The following is a 24,157-nucleotide window of genomic DNA, read 5'->3' on the forward strand; positions in this document are numbered from 1 at the left end:
AAATAATCTAGTAAAATCTATAGAAAACAAGAATGAAATCTAAAATTATGGCTTGAACCAAATGGATGAGATAAACACATTTACTGAAAATAAAAAGATTAATATCAAATATACTTCAAAACTAATAGGGTATTAATAATTTTGCACTTAAACTAGATTTTATATCAATTTTATCTCTAAACTATTTTAATTTTTCAATTGAAAACTTTTGATAGAATATTTAACAGAAAAATTTTAATTCTTTATAAAATGATGTTGTTTTTTAGGAAAAAAAGCAATACAATTTAGATGATAATATGGATGAAAATCCTTAATTTAAAATTTTAAAAAATTTAACAATAAAATTCGTATAAAAAATTATTTAATGGTGATATTGAAAATACTGAGAGGTATATTTTGGAGGTTTGTCCTAAAACAAACTCCCCGTAAACGAAGAGAGCCACTCATCGCAGATAAAGCAGGACATCTCAAAAATCCAAGAGGACACGTGTCAACCGCGGAAATTTTGTCCAACATTTTAATTTAGCCTGTGTCTCTAAGCATTATCTACCTAACTGATAAAAAAAGGAAGCATTTTAGTTTTCTTCCTTTAAGACTCGGAGTTGAGAAATGTCAACAGCAGTAGCAGCATCAGCTTCATTGTGTTCATCAACGCAAATCAATGGCTTCGGAGAAGCGCTTAGGCCTCAGAAAAACCGTCTCTCTCAACCCAATTCAATCGCTACTTTTACCAGGTCTATGTTCTTTCTTATTTTTGCATTGAAATTTTACTGGGTTTGTTTTTGATCGATGAGTTGACGGGAGTGGTTTAAATTTGGGTTTTCTTTCATGTTTTTTGTGATTATGCTTATCCGAATGAAATTCAGATTCTAAGGTATGTTGGAATTTATCTAATTGAGCTGCTTCAGGAGAATCGTTAACGAAATATGCGTTATCTATGCAATTTTTCCTGGTATTAGATTTGGCTTACCTTTTGTTGTGAACTTGACAAACTAGAAGCTTGACAGTATAATAGTAAACTTGTGAGTTCCCGATTTCAATTTTGCTAAGTTTTTGAGACTGGTCTCTGCATGACAGCATGTGAGTTCCCGATTTTAATTTTCTGCACAAAAGATTGTTGTGCTGATGGAAGAAATTTAATTTCTCCAGCCATTTTTCAACCTTTTTTTTAAATGTCCTAGACCACCATGACCATACGTTGATGTTTCCATGAATTATCTTACATCGGTTTTCTATGATTCTGCCACTAGATCATTCCAAGTAGTCTTTGTATAATCCTCAAATATAAGTGGGTGTTTAAAGTTCTATCCCAAGCTAAAGAATCCCCATTCTTAAGCTTTATATTATCCTCTTTGAAGTTTGCTAATGTAAGAGGTGAGATTAGATTTGCAGGAAGCAGAGGTAGTCTTGCAAGAAAATGATGCATCAATATAGGAATGTGAATGAAAGAAGTGACCGAGGGAGGAGGAGTAGGCTATCCTTAGTGAAAAGTAGTACTAATGTAGAGCACTAAGTTGAGTCAGTTGGGTTCTTTAGATAGGTATGACTTTGAGAGCAAAGATTCATTGTCTCCAGTAAGCTTCTTAGAGAGAGAAAGTCCAATTGACTCAACTTTTAACTGCAAAAATGGCCAAAAGTCCTCAAATGAGAAAGCGGAGAGGTATTTTTAGGCATAGGATTAGGTGTCACAACCAATGAGATAGTGACGTGTTGTGAAAACTAAATGTTTAATGAATTACTTGGTTTCCTTGAGAAGGAACATGTTTTGCACTCTTATTAATTAAGGAAGATCAAGGTTAAACAAGAATAAACTTGACAAACCATGCTTCAAGCTTTCCATGCCATAACTCCCAAGTACTCACTAGTTAGTCAAGGACCTTTCTAGCATTGAAGAATCACTTGCGAGCCTTCTCATTTCCTTGTTCCTTAGAAGTGATCTCCTTCAAGTAATTTTAGAAGAGAGAAGAATGATTTATTTATAAGGAAAATAAGCATTCTTATTAAAAACAAAAGGGAAGATGTTGGGCCAATACTTATTAAGAAGTAGTGTGCGACTTCTTATGTTCATACAAGAGGTGCAGGATTACTTCCCTTGTTCGTTGAAGAGAATTCTGGAGTTTTGTGTGAGGAAAACTTTTGTAGGAGTAAAGGCTTGGTTTGATTGATGTCTTGTACAATAAAAAAATCACCAATAAAATAAAGAGTCACTTTTCAAGAGGCGCATGACTCTTTTAATAGAAGAAGTCACACCTCAACCTATATATAAGGAAATGACGCTAATTCTTATGTATAAGGAAGAAGCATCTTTTCTAGAATCCTGCATAAGAAATCCTTGCTGGTGTATTGTTAGTTTTGTACAATATTCAGATATATGAACTGTGTAAAAATAAGTTAACTTTAAAAGGCTAAATTCAGATATACAAACTACAGAAGTGTGTTTGTCAGCATAGAAAACTTGAAGTCATTGATAATGTGAAAATTTTTACACCAAGTAAAATTAAGAATAAGCAAAGGCAATTGAGATGATATCATGAGAAAAGGATTATAGAACCAGCATGGCCAAATATGTTTTAATGTTATTACTTTGGAAATTTGTTTTGCACATATTTGTGCATAAGTAAGAAAGAGAGTGTTCTAAACATAAGAATGCAAGTGAAAAAAGAAAGTTGGAATTCATTCCAAACACTCTCTCCTCTCCCTTCTCTCTCTTTGGCTCCAGTTCTCTTCTTCTTTTTTTTTTTGGGAAAACCCCAGTTAGCTGAAATTCTCTGAATGTAAGAAAGTTTTTTTTTTTTTTTTTTGCCTCTTTGGAGTTCATAACTTGTGCTCTTTTCTTATGTAAAGGGGACAAGGGAGAGATATATCACCTTACTCACTAAATACCACCTATACACTTCAAACTTTGCATACTGATGAACTTTGCACTTTAAACTCGTAACTCATTCCTCACGACTTTCTTACCTAGTGCTGAAAAGTGCAAGGATGGGAGAATAGAGTCTGCTCTGATTCTAACTTGGCCAAAATTCCTTGAAAGTGTAAGAGAGCGGTCTCTTAGTTTTTTAGCCTTCACTCACGCTTTATTTTAGTTATTGACTTTTTTGAAGTACAATAATCCACCAAAGTAAGCTTTGAGTCCTACAAAAGTTTGTCTCAAGAAAAACAAATTCAAGAATTTTCTTTGTGAACAAGGGAAGCACATATATCTTAAGGCATCAATTGCTTGCAACGCCACCTCCCCTTCCTTCAAATTGAACCTCACCTCACCTCTTACAGCTAGTATAACAAAAGCCTTGCCTCGTGCAAGAAAACAAAAGATCAGTTTACACACATAACTGGACTTAATATGATAAGTATCAATTGCTTTTTTCAGAAGCTACTTGCTAAACTTGGCTTCTTACTAATTTATGCCCATGACCATCCCTTTTTCTATATCAAATAGGATAATTTTCATAGTTACTTGGTTTTGCCCAATACCTTGGCAAAGGCCATAAGCACCACGGTACCACCTTCCTATAGGCAAGTAATGTTTGGCTGAAGTACTATAGTTAGAAGTGGATAGATAGTTCTGTCGCAGTTTCTTTCAAAGATTTTGACTGTTTCTTCAGTAGAATGGTTTCTTATGGTTGATGTTGAAGCAGAAATTGTGTACAGATGTCAGTGTGTGCATTTGATTTTGACTTTTAAGGATCTGACCTCCTTTATACCTAAAACGGCTCAACCTTTTCCCATAAAGTTAAATATACAATTCAATTCATGTTTAACTAAAACAAATATGTGCCTCCTAATTGAATTCTTTCTCTTCCTGTCTCCATCAAATCTACTTGAAGAAGTTCCAGATATTAGCAATTCTTTTCTTATATCTGCTATAATTTGGTTTGTAAATGCAGGAGAAAGGTTCATACTGTAGTGAAGGCCACATCTCGGGTTGATAAGTTCTCCAAAAGTGATATCATTGTTTCCCCATCTATTCTCTCTGCTAATTTCTCAAAGTTAGGAGAGCAGGTTTGACTTTTCTTTTCCGTACCATAACATATAAATTTTTTAGCATTGCTCAGATTATGATCTTTTCCTCTATAAACAAGTGGAAAATATTTATTTATGCACCCAATATGGACTTTGCCCTGTATTATTTTGATTTGTAGTTTTTTCTCATCTCCATTTCTTCCAAGAGCTACTCTGAATAGTTCTCTGTGGGCTCTATGGCACGTTTTACCCTTTTGGAAGAGTGGGTTCAGTTTGTTTTCACTTTATCCAGGTAAAAGCTGTGGAGTTGGCAGGTTGTGATTGGATTCATGTTGATGTAATGGATGGTCGTTTTGTTCCAAACATTACAATCGGACCTCTTGTGGTTGATGCTTTGCGCCCCGTGACAGATCTTCCTCTGGATGTGCATTTGGTACTCCTCTTTTCAATGCCAGTGATTGGGAATGAAGAAAGACATCAATGGGAACTTGTCTTTGATTATTAGGATATTTTGATGTTGTATGATTAGTCTAGATTTTTAGTATTATTTAAGAATATTAGTGGTTATTCCTAGAGGATATTTACTGATTATTCTTGTAAACAGTCAATATCCTATATGAATAAACACTAATATTCCTAGATAATACTCAAATCTAGAATAATCGTACAAAGTAAATAACCTCATATTCCTAAATTACACCATAAATCTTGAATAATCACACAACACTAAAAATCCTAAATAATCAAATATTAATTCCCATGGCTGTCTTTCTTCATCCTCCCCAGTTTTATAATTGTGTCCCATGGTAGCCATTTTTTAACATTAAGCAATACAGATGATTGTGGAACCTGAACAACGAGTGCCAGATTTTATCAAGGCTGGAGCTGATATAGTCAGTGTTCACTGTGAACAGTCTGCCACCATCCATTTGCATAGAACGCTAAATATGGTAAGATTTCCATCTGATCCTTAATGTTGTATATTCTGCTATTCAACATCAGATTTAGGAAGTTTTATCTCAAAACAAAGTCTCAACTCATCCCTGAAATTCCATGACGAGCTCTAATAAGAAAAGTAATATAGCAGTTTATACAATTTTGGTCTGGGTACTATTTACAGCCTTTTGATTGGCAGTTCTGAATAGGAGATATATATTTGCAGTTTAACTTTGTGTGCGTGTTTGGTGTGGGGGAGGGATTGGAGTCAAAATTCATGAAAGGCTATTATTATGATAACATTGTAATCAAATTTCATTGCTGATATTATTGTATTTGCTACGAGCAATTAGTTCCTCCTTTGACTACTTGTTTCTCTTCTCTTACAAACAAGATAAAAAGTCTTGGAGCTAAAGCTGGCGTTGTATTAAACCCTGCTACACCACTGAGTACTATAGAATATGTCCTTGATGGTGAGTTTTCTTCCCCTGTCTTTTCTAACTTCCATTCTATCTGGTTTTGGAGTTTTATGTGTTTGATGATTTTATGAAAGATGACTGTCATGGGGATAATTTCCCCCTCTAAGGTTCCATCCCCTCTGTGGTGTTTGTCCAATTAGAGTATAGGTATCGTAGACATTTGTCTAGGATTGCTTTGGATGGTCTTAGAGAATACAAAAACAGGAACAAAAGTTCCCAAATTTGAATCCCTGCATTGTGACCTCTGGTTTGCCTGAATGAACTAGTATTGCATAATGGCAGAATGGTAAATGGTCAGGATAAGTGGACAAAAAAACTATTACATCACTTTGATGATTTATGATATATTTAGAAAAGCAATTTGATACTGACTTTTTTGTTCTTGCCGAGTTGCAGTGGTTGATCTGGTGTTGATTATGTCAGTCAACCCTGGTTTTGGTGGGCAGAGCTTCATTGAGAGCCAAGTAAAGAAAATCTCGGAGTTGAGAAGAATGTGTGTAGAAAAGGTATAATCATTCGAGTGTGAACACCCCTATATGCACATTTGCTTCATATTATTTTTTCTTTACACATAAGTGCAAAGCTAGCATGTCATGCCTGTATATGCAGGGAGTAAACCCATGGATTGAAGTGGATGGTGGAGTTGGTCCAAAAAATGCATACAAGGTACCTGATATAATCTCCTTGCTCTCTCTCTTGCCCCCTTCCTTTCTTAGACAAAGATATGGGCCTAAATTATGATTTCTGGATCAGCTTCACTGTCCTTGTGAATAGATGGACTCATGTTAGTACAGATGGTGTTTGGTTATGATTTTTTTATTTCTTCCTGGTACTGATCAAGTGAAATTGGGTTTTTGAGAATTTTTACATCTTATCTCAAAAGTGATATAATGATTGCCGTTTACTGGTGCACTTTCAATGCTATTCCTGCCAAGAAAATGCTCCAAAGAAACCTGTATAGACTCCCTCTTGTCTTAGTGCTTTTAAAATTAATTTACTTCCAATACTTCTCAAAATAATATTTCACATAATCATTTGCTTAAAGATATGAAATTAAAAGACGAGTAGGGTGAGGGCCGTAGAAAGAAAACCTGAAACAATGTTGTCCACAGCAACTGAACAACTTCGTTTCCCCATTATACTATGCCATTGAAAACACAACCAAATCTCCTTTGGTTATATTTATTATCTATACACGTCCTTGTGATAGAATTGATCAAAACTAATCGACATTCATATCGGCAGGTTATCGAGGCTGGAGCTAATGCTTTAGTTGCTGGTTCAGCTGTATTTGGAGCTCCAGATTATGCTGAAGGCATGGGCACTGACTTTTTGCTGATCTTATGCATAAAAATACTGACTATATTCATGTACATGATTGTGCTTTGAAATATTTGTCTGATATAATTAAATTGGTTTGCAGCTATAAGAGGAATCAAAAGCAGCAAAAGGCCAGAGGCAGTGGCAGTTTGATTCATGATTTCCAGGAGATTTGATTTTTCCAATGTGCAAATATCTATATTCTCCATTCCCATGTATGTTCTCTACCCAGATTTCTTGTGGGTTCTGAAGTTACAACAAGAACAGGCATGGGTGAAAATCATCATAATATGTACATGCATTCTTATTATTACATAGGCACATTGGCTCTGGTGCCATCATCCTGCAATGAGCTCTTAAAACAGTTCAGGTTCTTACATTGATTTGCGCTCGCGGTCTTTGTATTTGCAGATAATAATAAAAAAAAAATTTTATTTTTAAAATTTTTTTGTTTGATTTTTTTTATATGATTTTATCACATTAATTTAATTTCTTGCCTTGAATGACATACAAAATATTGTTGTATTATTCTAATACTTTTTATTAAAATATTATTTTAAGATCATGATTGATTTTCATTTAAAAAATAGTGTTTATGATTAAAAAATATGCTTTTATTAAAATAATAAAGAGATGCGGTAATAAGAAAATAGAGTTTAAAATGAAAAAAATAATTTTTTTCTTAAAAAAATTTACATATAAAACTAATACATAAGTATGCGGTTAATAAATTTTTATTTAAATTATTGTTGTCTTTTATTCAAATAACATGATATTAAACTTTATGTGAATATTAGAGTTTTTTATGATGATATTATTATTTGTTTTATGATTAATTATGTATTAGTTTTATATGTAATTTTTTAAAAATAATCTCATTAATATTAAATCATAATTTTTTTTTTTTTGATAATCGACTAAAAACCTATAAAGCATGACCGGAAAAGAAAACAAAAGCCTTATTTAATGCACAAGGATTAAAACAACACATATAATCATTAAAATAAAAGCAGCAGCCAAAAATGGAGGTAAAAGCACTGAAAGATAAACACATAGGAAACCACAATGCAAGCTATAATAAACTGTGGGGGAAGCGGTAATAGAATAATAATAATAATAATAAAGCATATTTCTAAACCAGCATAGCTGATTGAAAAACCTTCTTCAAGCAACTAAACCAGAAAGCTAACGATAACAAAGTATGCTCAAATATCATAGCCGTAACAAAAAAAAATGATTAGCAAAATTAGAAGCCTCCCAACACTTAGAGACCACCTATTGAGCAAATAGTAACAATATATCGGAGAAAAAGACAATATGAAAATTGCTTACAATCACAAGGATCATAATTGCAATAACCAACTTAGTATTTAAGGTTGTGATAATAATGATGGTTTAAATATGTTTTACTTAAAAATATATTAAAATAAAATTATTTTAAATTGTCTTATCCTTTCCATACATAGAAATGAATCTGTAGTTTAAAGCTAACTATAACTGCATAGCAACTCCATAACGGGTCCCATAACTATTCAAAAAAAAATAAAAAAAAAAAAAAAAAAAACAACAATATCAAAGTATCATATGTAACAATTTGAGCGGAGTAATGCTCTAAGACAAGAGAAGCTCGAATTGTAATATATACTAAAAAGGATCAGTGTTTTGTTATGGACTGCATAGTGCAACAATTCACATTAAAACACTGATCCTATGTCTTAGAGTATTTTGGTTTTTGTTTTTTTTTTTTTTGTTTTTTTAAGTTGTCTTATTTTTTTAGTTTTTTTTTTATATACATTTCGGGATTTTTTTTTTGCTTCTTTCTTTTTTTTTTTTTCTTTTAACAAATTTTTTTTGTTTAATTTAGTTTATTAATGTTAAATTTTTTTTATTTAGTTATCAAACTTTCATGAAACGTTTTTTGAGTTTAACGGGTTAATCTGGTTTGACAAGTTAGCCAATAATTTTTTTTTTGCTTTTTCTTTTTCTTTTTAATTATTTTTTTTTGTTTAGTTTAGTTTGTTAATATTTTTTTTCTATTTAGTTATCTGACTTTTATGACATGTATTCCAAGTTTCACAGGTTAACCTTGATTTCACAAGTGAACTCAATTAATTCTAGGTTGACCTATCAATTTTTTTTTGTTTTTTTTTTTCATAATTTTTTTTTTTTAATTTAATTTGTTAATGCTAATTTTTTTTTATTTAGTTATCAGACTTTCATGACACAGATCTTGAGTTTAACGGGTTAACATGGTTTGACGAGTTAAACCATTTTTTTTTTTGTTTCTTTTTAATTAATTTTTTTTTCGTTTAGTTCAGTTTGTTAACGTTCCCTTTTTTTATTTAGTTATCATATATTCATGACACGGATCCCGGGTTTAATGGGTTAACCTGGTTTGACGAGTTAACCTGAAATTTTTTTTTTTTACTTTTTTTTTTAAATAAAATTACATAGAGATGCTTTTAAATAAAATTATTTCTTATCCTTCTTAGTTATCAAGTTTGAACCAAAAATTCGAATAAGAATTTTAAATTTTTTTATTTATGGGTTTTTTTGAATTTTAAACTTAATGAATTTTTTACAAAATCAAGTTTCAATTTAAAGAGACTCTTTCTAATAAAAAGATTAATACATAAAATAAATATTAAGAGATATGCGACCACCTCCTACATATTTTATGCAAAGAAACTCGTAGCCAACTCCATTGGTAATTAATTATATCAAAAAAAGTTAATTTTTCTATGCCTTCTGTTGTATTGTAAAAAACATCTATGTAACCATGATTATGCACATTTATTATTTTGTCCCTTCTTTAGGACCTTTTTTATTAGGAATTTCAAATTTTGTAAGGATGATAAATCGGCTTACATGACGCTTATAAATATAGCTATACTGACTGAAAAGTTGTGTTACAGCAATTTACAGACTCATTTTGATTTTTGATGTAAAAGACTTAAAGACGGAATTAACAGTTTGGATCCAAATTCATTTCTTTTGATTTTTTTTTTTTCATTTCTTTTTAATTAATTCTTTTTCTTTAATTTAAATTGTTAATGTTAATTTTTTTTTCTATTTAGTTATCAAACTTTCATGATACGGATTTCGGGTTTGACAGGTTAACCTGGTATGACGAGTTAGCCCGGTTAATTCTAGGTTAACCCATTAATTTATTTTTTCCTATTTAGTTATCAAACTTTTACGACGCAAATCTAAGGTTTGACGTGTTAACCTGGTTTGAAGGGTTAACCTAGTTAATTCATATATTTTTTTTTTCTTTTTCTTCATTAGTTTTTTTTCTTCCTGTTGGTTTTTTTTCTTTGTTTTTTTTAATTAATCTATTTAATTATCACAGTTTTATGACACAACCTTGCAACTAAACCCACGTCCAATGCTATTGGGTCTGATATTACAACCAAACCCACTTAAATTTGGATCATGCAAGTTTAATGTTATTATTAATATTATAGATATTACTCTCACGTTAGGCGTTGCAACCAAACTTAAGAATCTTGGGTATAACTTTATAAAAAAACCTAACACTTTTAGATCTTAACTTTTTTTTTTTAAATGTAAAAAATAATTGACTCGTAGCATCGTGCGGGTCATGTAACTAGTGTTAACTAAAACAAAGCAATGTTCAAACATAAGAGAAGCAAATAACAACTAGTATCTTTAATTAAGCCTAATTTAGAGAAAAATAAAGTTTAATTTCAATACCAAACTCGCAAGTCTAATTTACAAAAATAAATTATCTTCAATGAAGTCAAAAATTCAATACAAGACAATGTTTAAAGAAAAGATTTTTAGTACATTAACGGAAAATAAACACTAATAATAGCATGATACTCTAAGTCACATACTCCTAAGACCCTCTATCAATCAAACCCTATAAATTAAGCATAGAAAACCATACAAAATTCTTAAAAAGAGGACAAACATGGATTAACAAAGCTGGAAAAACAAAACCTTAAATACTTAACTTTTATTTTGGAAGAACTTGATATATTAAAAGAGCTAATTAAAAGGTAACTAAAAGCAAGATACACAAAAGAAAATCAGAATAACAAAAAAAGAATCATAAAAACAAATAGCGAACAAAAAGAAAAAAAAAACCCAACAGATATATAATAAAAAAAATGACATGATTGAAGGAGCTTATATGCCATGCTTAAAGTCTTGATTTGGTGTTGTTAGATCAATCTATAATACCTTTAGGCTCCATAATTAAATCAGTGTTAATAGCCATAAAGAACTTATCTGCAAACTTGAGCTAATTTGAGAGACGATATATAATTAAGAAGAAACTATCTTTGAAGGTTGCAGTTCCATCATTGAAGATAACCTTGTTCTTTATAAGCCATATACTCTAGCTAACACAACAAGAAAGCATAGACTTAGCCTTACGTTGAAATTTTCCGAACACTAGGTTGGGCTACAAATGTAATAGATCATCCATATTGTAGGGAAGACAACCACTAATACCCCACCAATCCAAGAATTTCATCCATAATTTCCACATTGGTCTTCAATAAAGGAGAAGATGATTTGAAGTCTTAATCTTATTTTCACAAAAAAATACAAGCAACTTGATCAATTGGGATTATACTATGGCAAAATAAGAATTCCTTAGTGCATAATCTATTCTGAACAGGTAGCCAAAAAAAAAGATGAACCTTAGGAGGGAATCGAGGGATCTCTTTTAGCTATATCAAAGCCTTAAAAGTTTTAAGCCCTGAATTCACGGTTCTGTCAATAAATAAAGAATAAGTTTTAACTATATAACTTCCATATGATAATGAGGACCAAAAATTTTTATTTGAAGTTGTTGCCTTTAGCCGAAAGGTTTCTAGAGATGAGAGAAGGTAGATGACTTGTTCAGTTTTGAAAAGGAATAATTGTTTCCTTCAAATCCTAAGTACTTACTTGATTGCAACCTAATGAAATCCATAACAGAAGGACCAAGAAAACCCTATATATTAGCCAAAACCTAAAGAAGTTCAAAGAAGACAACTTGTGTTAACATCCATTTCATAAACAAAACCAAACATAAAATTATTTATGGAAAAAAAAAAGAAAACTAACCAAAAAGATTAAAAACAATGACATCAAATAATTATAGTATAACTCATTTGGCATAGCATAACATGATTTGTTTCTGGAAAAGGACACAAACAACGCAAAAATATCTGTAATAAATTTTTATAGGAAATGATTAAAAGTCTACAAAAATAACTTATTATAAGAAAGCATATCTAATCTTTAATATCACTCTCCAGTCACTACATATAAGAAATAAGAAATAAAAGAGCATGGACTAAATAAAAGTAACTCATAAAAAAATATACTCAGGGATACAAACTATATATACTATAAAATAAAATAAAAATCTCCCAATTCAATAACAATATAGCAAATCCAAAATTCATATTCAGATTCAAAACCGTAAATTCCACGTTCAATTTGATTTAAAATAGAACCAACAATAAAACCCTAAAATTATGTCTACAGAGTTTGGATTTTGAAAAAAATGCATCGCATATAAGTTTTTTTTATGTGGGATAAAAAAAGGAGATACAAATTTATTTAGAGGAACGAAAGGGGAAGAAATTTTTTAGTTCTTTTCTTCTAATGGTGGATGGCCTCTCATACATAAAAAATATCTTTGTAGTCTCGTGACAACTTTTCTTGATTTTTTTTATTTTTTTTCTCTTTAGCTAAACCTTAATTTTTGTTATCTCTTAGAACTGAGATAAAAAAAAATTATCCAAAATTTTATTGTGACCTGCCATTAGATAAAGAAGGAAACCAACTAAAATAAAAAAAAACACTTGAAATATCCAAAACACCCTCCTAGGACCATTCATGCAGCCAACAAATCAAGGGCTAAAATTGTCACTCAACTATTAAAATCCGCGATAAATATACTTATAGTCTACACTCAGTAATTTTAGGTTTTTTTTTTTAATAAATAGTAACGAAGTATTTCTACGGATGATCTATCTGTCGCTTGGCTTGGATAAGATGGTACTTCATCTAGCCATGTGGGAAGCATTTATTGGCTGCATATGATCCAAGGTGGCAGATTCGTCTTCCCATTGATATCACCAATATTCAAAAAGGGGGCCCCACAGGATCTTATTTCAGCCAACAGCAAACATAGCAATCGATATGTGGATATCTCACCAGGATAAAGGGATAAGCCCCTGCTGCTCCCGTTGGACCATCCGAACGCACAAAGCACATTTCCATCGTTGGATTAATAAAATCAACCACATCAACCGTCAATTTTTAACAAAGAACAAGAACCACAAGTGTTCCTCTGAGATGAAATTGAGCTATAAAGTCATGTTTTAGCTTACAAAACTAGTCAAGACCCTCCTCTGTCCCTGCCGGAACTCGGGTAGAAGGGGAACAAAAATCAAACGACAAAGAAAGGAAGAAAGAAAAGAAAACGAATGGCCACCGTCTCAACACAAGCTTCTGCTGCCGTTTTCCGGCCATGTGCTTATAAGTCGAGGTTTCTCGCTGGGGCTCCAAGTAAACTGACCAGAGAATTGTCCATCAAACCAGTGGCATCGTCATCTCCTAACTTCAAGGTTGAAGCCAAGAAAGGAGAGTGGTTACCTGGTTTGCCTTCTCCATCTTATCTAAATGGCAGGTGAAAAAGAAAACATGTTTAATAGCTTTTCTCTTAGCTAATGCTCTCAATTAGCATTGACTGAAACCTTGTATTGTATGACTCAGCCTTCCAGGTGATAATGGGTTTGACCCACTCGGGCTTGCTGAGGACCCCGAGAACCTGAGATGGTTCGTTCAGGCTGAGCTTGTGAATGGTCGTTGGGCCATGTTGGGCGTTGCAGGAATGCTACTGCCAGAGGTTTTCACAAAGATTGGAATCATCAATGCTCCTCAGTGGTATGATGCTGGCAAAGCAGAATACTTTGCGTCGTCATCAACCCTCTTCGTGATCGAGTTCATACTGTTCCATTACGTCGAGATAAGAAGGTGGCAAGATATTAAGAACCCAGGATGCGTTAACCAAGATCCCATCTTCAAACAATACAGCTTGCCTCCAAATGAATGTGGGTACCCCGGCGGCATCTTCAACCCCCTCAACTTTGCACCCACTCTTGAGGCCAAAGAGAAGGAGCTTGCCAACGGTGATTATCCAAAACCTGGTTAATTGAGCTTTTACTTTTCTGGCTAAGCTAATATTGTCTGATTTATGCGACAGGGAGATTGGCAATGTTGGCATTCTTAGGATTTGTGATTCAGCACAATGTGACCGGCAAAGGGCCGTTCGAGAACCTCTTGCAGCACATCTCAGACCCGTGGCACAACACCATCGTCCAAACATTTAGCGGTAACTAAATTCATCGGAGATGAATTGGAGTCATCTTGTCTGTTTCTTTACATGGTTGAATGAAATTTGTGTATCGATGTAAAACAAGTAAACTTCAATGTACAGGGGAACAAGTGGCATTATGATTCACATAGATTGATCTTTATTTTATTTTTTTGTTATATGTGTGTGTGTGTGTGTGTGAAAATGCTAATTTATGATGTTTTTTTAATGAAAATGTTTGTGTTGAAGTTAATATAAGATGACTTTTAAATTGAAGATGATTGTTTGATATATCAAAACATTAATCATCAAATTGTCATGAATTATGTTTCTTTCACTCCCTAATACCTCACTTAATATATATCAAACCCATTTTTGTATCTTCTTTATTCTATAAAGCTCATAAAAGATTATAAGAATATGTGATGAAGCATAATTAGTCCTTTTTATTTCCAGATATGATTTATTGTAAATTACAACAACTTCTTTAAGGTATCATTCAAAATTTAAACATATAAAAATATTTTTTACGTTTAAGAAATTATACATAAATCTCCTTTTTCAGCTAAAATATTCCTCATTGTTTTTGGAAAATGATAATGTTTTTTTTAAAAAAAAAAAACTTGTGAAACTAAAGAAAGAATATAACAAAATGGACATGATTATTGTTTTAGTACATGGATAAACTATTTAATTTTGGTCAATCTTGGTTTAATTTTCTTAATATTCATCCTATAATTTATTAATTTATTTTAAATCTTACTATATTTTTTAAATATTGATTAAGGACTTTTGGATGTAAAAGGGGATTTGTGTTGAATTTTTATATTTTTAGATAGCTTATGAGATTCATAACGATGTTATTGTAATTTACCCTAATCTCTATATATAAAAATATTTTTTCTCCTTAAGCCATTTGAATCTTGATAATAAAGTTCTCTTTTGTTATCGCTTGAGTATGAAAAATATATATGATTTCATATGTTTCTAGGATTTTTTTAAATTAGAGTTATGATTTTCTATTTTAATAAATGTGCTTGACCCTATTAGATATGACCATAGTATAGTTTATATAATAATTGAATTATATTACTTAATTTTTTGCACTTTATTGTAATTGTTGATTAATTTTAGGTGATTTTGGGTCTTAGGTTCAAATCCTATCTTGTTTAATTGTGTGATGTGATATGGAGTTTAGGTTTTAGATCCAATATAAACTAAATAAAGGCCTCTTTATTTATTTATTTTATTTATATGATTTAATTTTCTTTCCTTGTTTATTTTATATCTAATTATGTTTTCATTAAATCTTTGTTTTGTAGGAATCTCTTAATGGTTAAGGGCTCATCTTTTTATTTATAGGACATGCATGTTTATATTAGGATTTAGGATCTCATGTTTTAACCTCTCGTATTTCAATATTTGTTTATTTTGATTTTGGGTTTCAAAAACCCATTTCTGCATCCATATTAAACTTTGGATTTTAAAGACCCGAGTTTTTGAACAAGAAAGGATGTCATCTTAATATTTTTCTATTCTGAGACTCCAACAATCAATAAACAAATGAAGATTATGAATTCGAGTGTCATTACTCATTTCCTAAATTGCCTAATTAGAGGTTTAATAATAACACCCACCTAATAAGACTATAGATACCTCATCAATAAATGAAAACTCTTAGTTTAAATTGTTAAAAACTCTCAACAAGATGCATGAATAGTTGGAAAATATTGTTCATTATCACGCAAACAACCCCCTTATCTAAACCTATTGAATATCTTTCTTAATTTTTGTTCCTAAATTAAAAGGGCTCTCACTTTTATGGTGAATTTATTACTGTACACCTAATGCACCACCATTTCCACTTCCACCGCTTTCATTTAAACAAATCAAGTTAAGCACTCTATCTCACTTTTAATTTTGTGAAATTGGTTGTTATTTCATGATTATACTAGGATTGAAGTGATCACTAAATGGATTTATTGTGTTATGTTAGGGTTTAGTTGAATTTAAATCAATTAGGGTTTTATGTTGAATGTCCTAGAAAGGATAATTGATCCTTTGGTGGATTTTGTTTAATTGAAGCAATTAGTTATCAAACAAATCAATTGACGTTATAAATTACTTCAATTAGGTTTCAATTAGGATTTTAAATTGAATTTTAGGCCTAATTGGGATAGTTAGGGAATTTTATCCAATTGAAACAACTAGGTGTGAATTAAAACAATTAATTATATCAATTAGGTTTAAATTACAAGAAAAAGGGTTTTATGTTGATTTTTTAAAACAATTTAGGATAATTAGAGGATTTTATGCAATGAAAGCAATTAGGTATAAATTGAAGTATTTGATGCTATAAATTTTGATTGAATTAGAGAATTTGTAAGAATTAATCAAAATAGATTATGTTGTTTTATATAATATGTCTTCTAATATGATATTGTAATACTATTGTTAATAGTAGTGAGAAAGAAACTATATTGGGATTTGCTTAAGTTTCATTTCCAATATACTTAAAAACATATGAAAATTTTGGTTGATAAACATCGTATTGATATGAAATAAACTAGTTATATCTCAAGTTACAAGCTTATCATCAAGGATCAATGGTACAACATACTAATAAGAAGCTATGTCATTTTTTATAGCCCTTTCAAGATTATTGATAACATTAGTGAGGTAGCTTATTCTTTAGATCTTTCAAGTAGTGTTTAGATCCACACTACCTTTCATATACTTTCATAGTTAAAACTTGTTTATGGTTAAGTCATTAAACACATTCTATTACCTTCCAGTGATGGTGCAATACCATATCCTCTAGTTAATTTAGACAAAAGAATGGTTAATTATGGAATTGTGACTACCACAAGGCAATGAATTTATTAGTTCTACATCTCACAAGCCAATACAACACGAGAATTTTCTTTTAATTTGTAATACAAGTACCTAAACTTTAACCTTAACAACAAAGTTTTTTGGGTGAGTGGATATTGATACAAAGCAATATATGTAGAATCAAGATAGAAACTTGGCAGACTTAGTTTGTAGTATTACATGTGATGTGGGATGAACATAGTTAGCAATGCTGAGGTGCATTAATCATGTGTGAAGCTAAAGATAAAATTGACAAAAAAAAAAACAAATGGTAATGAGTTATAACATCCACACCCTTAATCTCTAAAGAGAATCCTTAACTATAATAGTTAACTAATGTGATTTTTTTTTCCCATAGCATCCATGCTATCTAAAAGGCTCTCCATTCTAGCTTCATTAATAGTGCCCACTACATATTGTGAGCATTGTTCAATTTGTTAAATTGGTCTGAGATAGTAGGAAAAGAAAGCAAAGGACATAGGGAAAGGATAAAATTGAAGGGTGGAGATGTTCTTCATCTTTGTTATTCATCTTTGGTTTTAAATTGTTGTTCCTCTCTCTCTCACACACTTCATACAAGTGATTTATTCATTTTTCATTTTCTTAGGATTTGGTGGTTTTTTTTATTATTAAAAGTGAGTCATAATCTCTCATAATCAACTTTTCTCAACAAACAAACAAGGTTGGTAACTAAATAAACATGCTTACTAGACTAGTTAAAAAAAAAGTTCCAAACTTCACGAGAGAGATATGTTTAAAAGGTGGGTCTTTGACAAGCTTTTATTTTGTGTGTGTAGTTTTTAGTAGCTAAATAAACATGCTTACTAGACTAGAAAGTTTACATCTTTTTTAAAAGGTTTGTTCTTGTTTGTTGATTTTTGGTAATTTATCTTGATGGTTTATGAATGCTTTGTTTGATTACGTCGTAGGTGATAGTTTTGTATGTAATATGTTTTGTAAAAAAAAAAAAAAGAAATTATGACTGGCTATTCCTCTATTTTAAGTTGATAAAATTTAAAGACCTTTTGGTTTTGGATTGTTATTAAATGCATAGAATTACTTTGACCTTAATAAATGCATCATATACCAAATTAAATACACTTCAACTTGCATTCATATCCTCCTGAATTTATTTCAAGCAATTTCCATTTTGGTTATTTCTCAACTATTTTAAATGATATGATAAATCTTTAGCTTTGTAATTACAACTCTTAATTGACTGGTTTGTCTGTAATGCTATTGTGTTTATGCTTTATTTTTTTTTTCTACTAGTGTTTTCTATTTGGATAATGGGTTGGAAGTACAAAGCTAGGTCAGGATTGATTAGCATTGTTATGATAACATATGCCACTTCTGCAGAAGTCACTTAGAAAAGATTCTATTTAAAATATTTTATTTGTTATTTTTTTTATCTTATTTTGGTTATTTGTTTCTTGTTTGGTTGCCAAGAAGAGGTAGGAAAAGAATAAACAACAAAAATTAAATGGAAGAAAACTCTACATCTGAAAGTTCTAGATTCTTGGTTATTGGCATCCTTATTCCTCAATTGTTTAATTGATATGATTCTAGCTTATAGTATTATGACATGTAAGAGTTAGTGTCATATGGTTCCTTATTATTTTGTGTATTTGACTTAAGAGTTAAGTGTAGAGACTAATATGTTTGGAAATTGAATTGAAAAGTCATGAACTTCCATGTGTTGCTTCCTCTCTAAAATTTATTATATTGATAAATGATATGTTGTTTTGTGCAGAGCAGTAGTTGCTTAGATCATCCCACTAAACTTGCACTTTTCTTTTTGTGCAACAAGACCATACAAGTGAGATCCATTCAGTAGACTCCTCAAAACATAACTTTTGCTACTAGTCGAGTGAACGATGTGGTTAGGAAGGCGGCCCATATGAATGTTAGCTAAAATTCAATTTTTTCTTGCTTAAAATTATTTTTTATATATATATATTTTCGGATCATTTTTGATGTAGTGATATAAAAAAATTAATTTTAAAAAATAAAAAATATATTATTTTGATGCATTTCTAAACAAAAAGCAATTTAAAAAGTAACATTTACCACACTCCCAAACATCTCTTAATAGGAAAGTTGATTGGATTCTCACCCTCATTCCAGTCCTGCAAACGCAAGACAAGGTCCAAATGAACGAGCCCATGGGCCCAACATAGTCTATCCAAATCCAAACATCTATTAACAAAGGATCTTTGAAAAATTTATATTGAAATAATCCAATAGATTGTAGACTACCTTTATTGAAAAACAAAATACAAACTAATTCAGAAATAATAAATAAATAAACAAATCATTAATCAATCAACATTATTGGGCTAAAATATTTATAAACTTCTTCTAAAGTTTGGTTAGACTAGCTTAGTCATCTATTTTCATGTCATACTTAATGAATTTAAGTCAATTTATTAATTATACAAAACCTCATAAAATTTAATTTGACAAAATATTTTCAGGTTCAAAACATAAAAATGCCAAATAATGACATGTTCTCTTTTTTAATTGTTGATTGAGATGCTCTTTGTTTAAGAGAGGAGAACTAGGTTGTCTCAATAATAATAATAATAATAATAATAATCCACAATAACTTATCATTATCATTTGAGTTTCAAATATTTTGATTTTATCAATGTTATGCAAAAAAAGTTATCTAATTATCAATTGAAGGCCAAACCTTTTAATTTTATCAGTTTTCCTAAATATGGTAAACATTTGACAATGTCACATCTTAATCAATATACTATTAATAATAGTTGAATATTCGATTCAATTTATACAAACTAGTTAAGTTTTTCCACATCTAAATAATCCTAAATGTGCCCTAAAAGACAATTATAGAGTAAAGGTTGAGTCAAATTGGGTTAACCCGCCAAACCCCCGCCAAACCCAAGGTCAAGGTCATAAGATCGGGACAACCTAATAAAAATAAAAATGATGAAAACCACAAAACTCATTAAAAAAAACAAATATTGAATGATGAAACTAAAAAATAAAATAAGTAAAAAAATAATAATGTTATTAGACCACAAACATCAAGTCTGAAAAAAAAAATCAAGAAACCTAATTTCCAATAAATTACTCATATGACCCCTCATTTGGGCAAATTTATATGAAATCGATGAATGAAGGTAATTGAGAAACCTTTGTGCGTGTGAATGATTATTTTTTACCCTTAATTCCACAAAAAAAAAATTCAAGAAAGGAAATAAAAATATGTTTTCAATGCATTTTAACCATTTGCACCCATTTTTTAATTTTAAATGTCTTTTTTTAAAAAATAAAATTAAAAAATATGCTTTCTACACATTATAACCATTAACACATCCATTTCAAAATTATTGAGTAAATTTTTTTTTTTTCAAATTGACATTAGCATTTGTTTTCAAAAAATAAGAAAATTAAAAAAAAAATCAAAAGATAGTAAAATAAAAAAGTGGGCTAAATTGTAAAATAAAAAGAATGAAGGACCAAAAAAATACAATAGAGATATTCTTATAATATACTTAGAATAAAGGATAAATAAATAAATAAATAAAAATTATGTAAAGTGTTATAAATAAAAAGTGAATAGTAAAGATAAAGAGGAGGAAGAAAGAATAAAAAAAATCACCACTTAAAAACACACGCTCTCTCTCGATCTCTCTCCTTCAGTCCAGCCACCGTCCTTGCCGTGGATAGCTCCTCCATCATCGGCAACAACAAACAACCTCCACCAGACCAGTATCTCCTGACTTAAACCACACTAAGAACACCCCCCCCCCAATAGCACCATTTCATCTATCTCCTTCATTCTAATCGAGATCAACCTCCTCTTTAGTAACAACCCCATCATGAGTAGTACAAACAACCCCATTTATCTCCTTTAGTCACAATATAACCTCTACAGGTTCTAGTTACCCAACAACAACAGTTCCAATGCTTAATTTTTTCGACATGAACAACCATAACAATTGCTATCATTGTTGCCTTTCATAAACAATCATCGAAAACATTACCATTACCACAACCTAGTCTCCATGATGCTGCCAGATGCCAGATAAATCAACCAAAATGGCAATAAACAACCACAATAAAAAATCAAGTAAAACAAGGGAAGGCCAAAACTTTACAGTCGTTGATCTCTCATCTTATATAGTAGTGAAGCTCATCACCTGCATCGAAAGAAAGGCCATGATGAGGCATACTAGGTAAGCTACTCGATGCAATACCAAGCCTGACCGATGCATGCAATTGAAGTGCCAATAGTGAAAGACATTTTTGGCATATGAGAGTCACGTGCCACCCTGTCAAAACCATTCCAACAGCCTTAACCTGACTCCAGCCGCCTAAACGGTAACTCCTCGTATAAAGAAGATCATAAACCACAACACAAAGGTTATCTTTACACAAGGGCAGAGCTAGGAATTTTTTCTGCCCTGAGCTACAATACAAATACACACTAATTATTTTTTAAGATCAATAATTAATTTGTATATATAAATTTATTAAGTTAACAATCAAGATTCAATCCAAATACATAACATAAAATATATAAAAAAATATTCAAGTACATAAAATTGAAAATAAAAATAAATTACAATATCAAAGTTGCACCCTTTGATGTTTTGTAATATAAAATTCATCTATGATCGAATCCAAATCAATATCTTCAATAAGCTCTCGTTCAATGTAAATCATCATAGAATCTACTAACTCCTCTTTTATTTTATTGTGAAGCATAGTTTTAACATATTTCATAGCTGAAAATGCCCGCTCTGTAGTGGCAGTGGAAACAAGTAAAGTCAACACAAGAAGAATCAACTTGTCAATCAGATGATAGTGCTATGATTTATTTGTTTCAGCTAATGTTCAACATAATTAAGAATGGTAGACATATTCTAAAAGCTCTTATGATGAATCATATCAATCTGATAATGCTCTAGCTAAGATCTCAAATAATAAATCTCTTGTTCATTGAAATCTTCAGGATAAAATTTCTCAGCAAGCTTGTAAATAACATTAGCTTTAAATGATTTAAAGTTGTCCTTAGACTATCGTATCGTAGAGCTAAGAACAAGAAGTTCCATTGTCTCATCATTGAGTCTAGAATTTAATTTTTCCAACTGAAAATCTATTGTTGAGTTAAATATAGCGTAATGATAATGTTGATAAACTGTCACTGATCCTTGCTATTGACATGAACAACCTGTAGCCTTTTTATATAAAGCATTCATATATGGTATGTCACTCTCATATTGTGTGCAAACATATTGCACATTTGCAAGGAGAAGATCAAATCTGACATTTCTCAAAGTTCAAAGCAATGCTTTAGTAGTAATATAAGATCCATTGCATTTAAGATGTCCATAGATTTTTGCTACAAAGCTCGACAAAGTAAATCAATAATCCCTATTATTTTATGCATCAAATATAAAATGAATATAAACTCAAAAGATTTCATCACAATCAATCAACCACCAGCTTCTCCACGTATAGAGTTAAAATATCCCTTTTGAACTATACTTTCAAGCACAATAATAGTTGCACCATATATATCTATTAAGCTGCAAATAGAATCAAAATGAGAGCTTCACTGAGTAGTTCCACTTCAATGTAAATTACTGATTTGATTAGCCCCTCTACCAGTCTCCTGTTCTCCAATAGCTACAATATCTGTAATTTTTATAGCATGAGCATGATGTAACTTGGTATAACGTTTGGAAGAAGCACTAATAAGATTGATAATGGTTGTCAATTTTGAAAAAAGTAACCAAATAGAAATCTCATTTCCAGTTGCTGCAACTAATGTCAGTTGTAGTCGGTGAGCAAAACAATGTACATAATATGCATATGGGCAAGCTTTAAGAAATAAAGCTTGTAGTTCATTCTATGCCCCACGCATATTGCTAGCACCATCATACCCTTGAACTCACATATTGAGAGTATGCAATTTATATCAAGCAAGCACATCACAAATTTTTTTTTGAGTGTTAAATAAGTAGTATCTAAAACATGCACAATACCAAAAAAATGCTCTCGTAAAAAACCCTGAATGTCAACAAATCTCAAAACAATAGCCATTTGTTCTTTATTTGATGCATATTTGGCTTAATCAACCAAAATACAAAAACTTTGCATCTCTAACTTCTTCACAAATCTTTTTCCTTTGTTCACGAGAATATGCAAAATCTCTTTTTGAATAGTCGGTGAGGTATAATTTGTATTTTTCAAAGCTTTTTCTAAGACAACATCATCAATGTCAACATTCAATCTCCCTATAAGTCTTATCATCTCCAAAAAATTGCCTCGATTATTAGAAGCTAAAGATTCATCATAACCTCTAAATGCACATGCTTGTAAGCTAAGTCATCAAACACTTTCAATTGTTGTCCTAAGTTGCAACCAATTTTTTTGAACTTCTTTAACAGTTTTTGCATTCAACACTTTATCAATTAGTTTACTTACTTTCATTAAATCTTCAGCAGGTTTCACAGCATTATTATGTGTGAAGTGAGACTTCCCACATGCATCAAAAGTGCACATCTAACCCCATCATTAACCCTCATCCAACTTTTAAAGCCTTTAGTGGTGAATGTGAAATATCAAGGCATTTTGTTTTCAAAGATAAAACATGGAAAAAAAAATATTGCGTCCTTTAATGGGGAGTACTCTAACCAAGAAAATTGATCAAACCAAGAGTATTGAAATCAACAATATTGTCTCCCTGATTCAGTCCTCGGATACTTTGCTAACTTAGGTTGATATGAATCCATTTTGATATAAACTCTTCTAATTTTATCTTGTTGATTAATAGGATGTTGCCATAGTGAAATTCATATCCAAGGATCTCGTTCAATAGTATTAACATCAATTTAAACTTTTTGAGATTTGAAAGGGGGTTGGTCATTACGGTTTGAACATCAATATTGGATAGAGAATGTCATTTACTGGTTGATGTTTGCTCGTTTGGTTTAAAGAATGAAAACATAGTTTTTCCTCTCTTGCTCCCTTGATTTTCCATTATAATTTATTATTTATTCAAGTACAGAAGATTGGGAAGTTAGGTGTAAGATGAAGAAATACTAATGCCACAATTGATATTCATGAAATACAAACTACCACCATTCATAATACTTCTATAGATACAAAAATCATGTGTATTTAAAATTACAAACAAACATAAATCATATGTATTCAGGAGAATACGATCATCCCATAGCCGTGGAAGTTGAGAATTTTC

At 30.9% G+C, this 24,157-nt stretch overlaps 2 protein-coding genes across 2 annotated transcripts; both read left to right on the forward strand.

Annotated features, from left to right (window-relative positions):
- The first annotated feature begins 535 nt into the window (after positions 1-535).
- Positions 536-7,141, forward strand: LOC118033380 (ribulose-phosphate 3-epimerase, chloroplastic). Its single transcript, XM_035038337.2, has 9 exons — positions 536-734; positions 3,888-4,002; positions 4,256-4,396; positions 4,800-4,913; positions 5,294-5,372; positions 5,775-5,884; positions 5,988-6,044; positions 6,624-6,693; positions 6,802-7,141. The coding sequence occupies exons 1-9, from the start codon at positions 610-612 to the stop codon at positions 6,849-6,851; spliced, it is 861 nt and encodes a 286-aa protein (XP_034894228.1). The 5' UTR covers positions 536-609; the 3' UTR covers positions 6,852-7,141.
- Positions 7,142-13,058: 5,917 nt separating this feature from the next.
- LOC118033377 (chlorophyll a-b binding protein P4, chloroplastic) lies at positions 13,059-14,211 on the forward strand. Its single transcript, XM_035038333.2, has 3 exons — positions 13,059-13,356; positions 13,443-13,858; positions 13,933-14,211. The coding sequence occupies exons 1-3, from the start codon at positions 13,154-13,156 to the stop codon at positions 14,067-14,069; spliced, it is 756 nt and encodes a 251-aa protein (XP_034894224.1). The 5' UTR covers positions 13,059-13,153; the 3' UTR covers positions 14,070-14,211.
- The last annotated feature ends 9,946 nt before the right edge of the window (positions 14,212-24,157 follow it).

Source organism: Populus alba, chromosome 15 (genome assembly GCF_005239225.2).
Source record: "Populus alba chromosome 15, ASM523922v2, whole genome shotgun sequence".
Lineage (NCBI taxonomy): Eukaryota > Viridiplantae > Streptophyta > Magnoliopsida > Malpighiales > Salicaceae > Populus > Populus alba.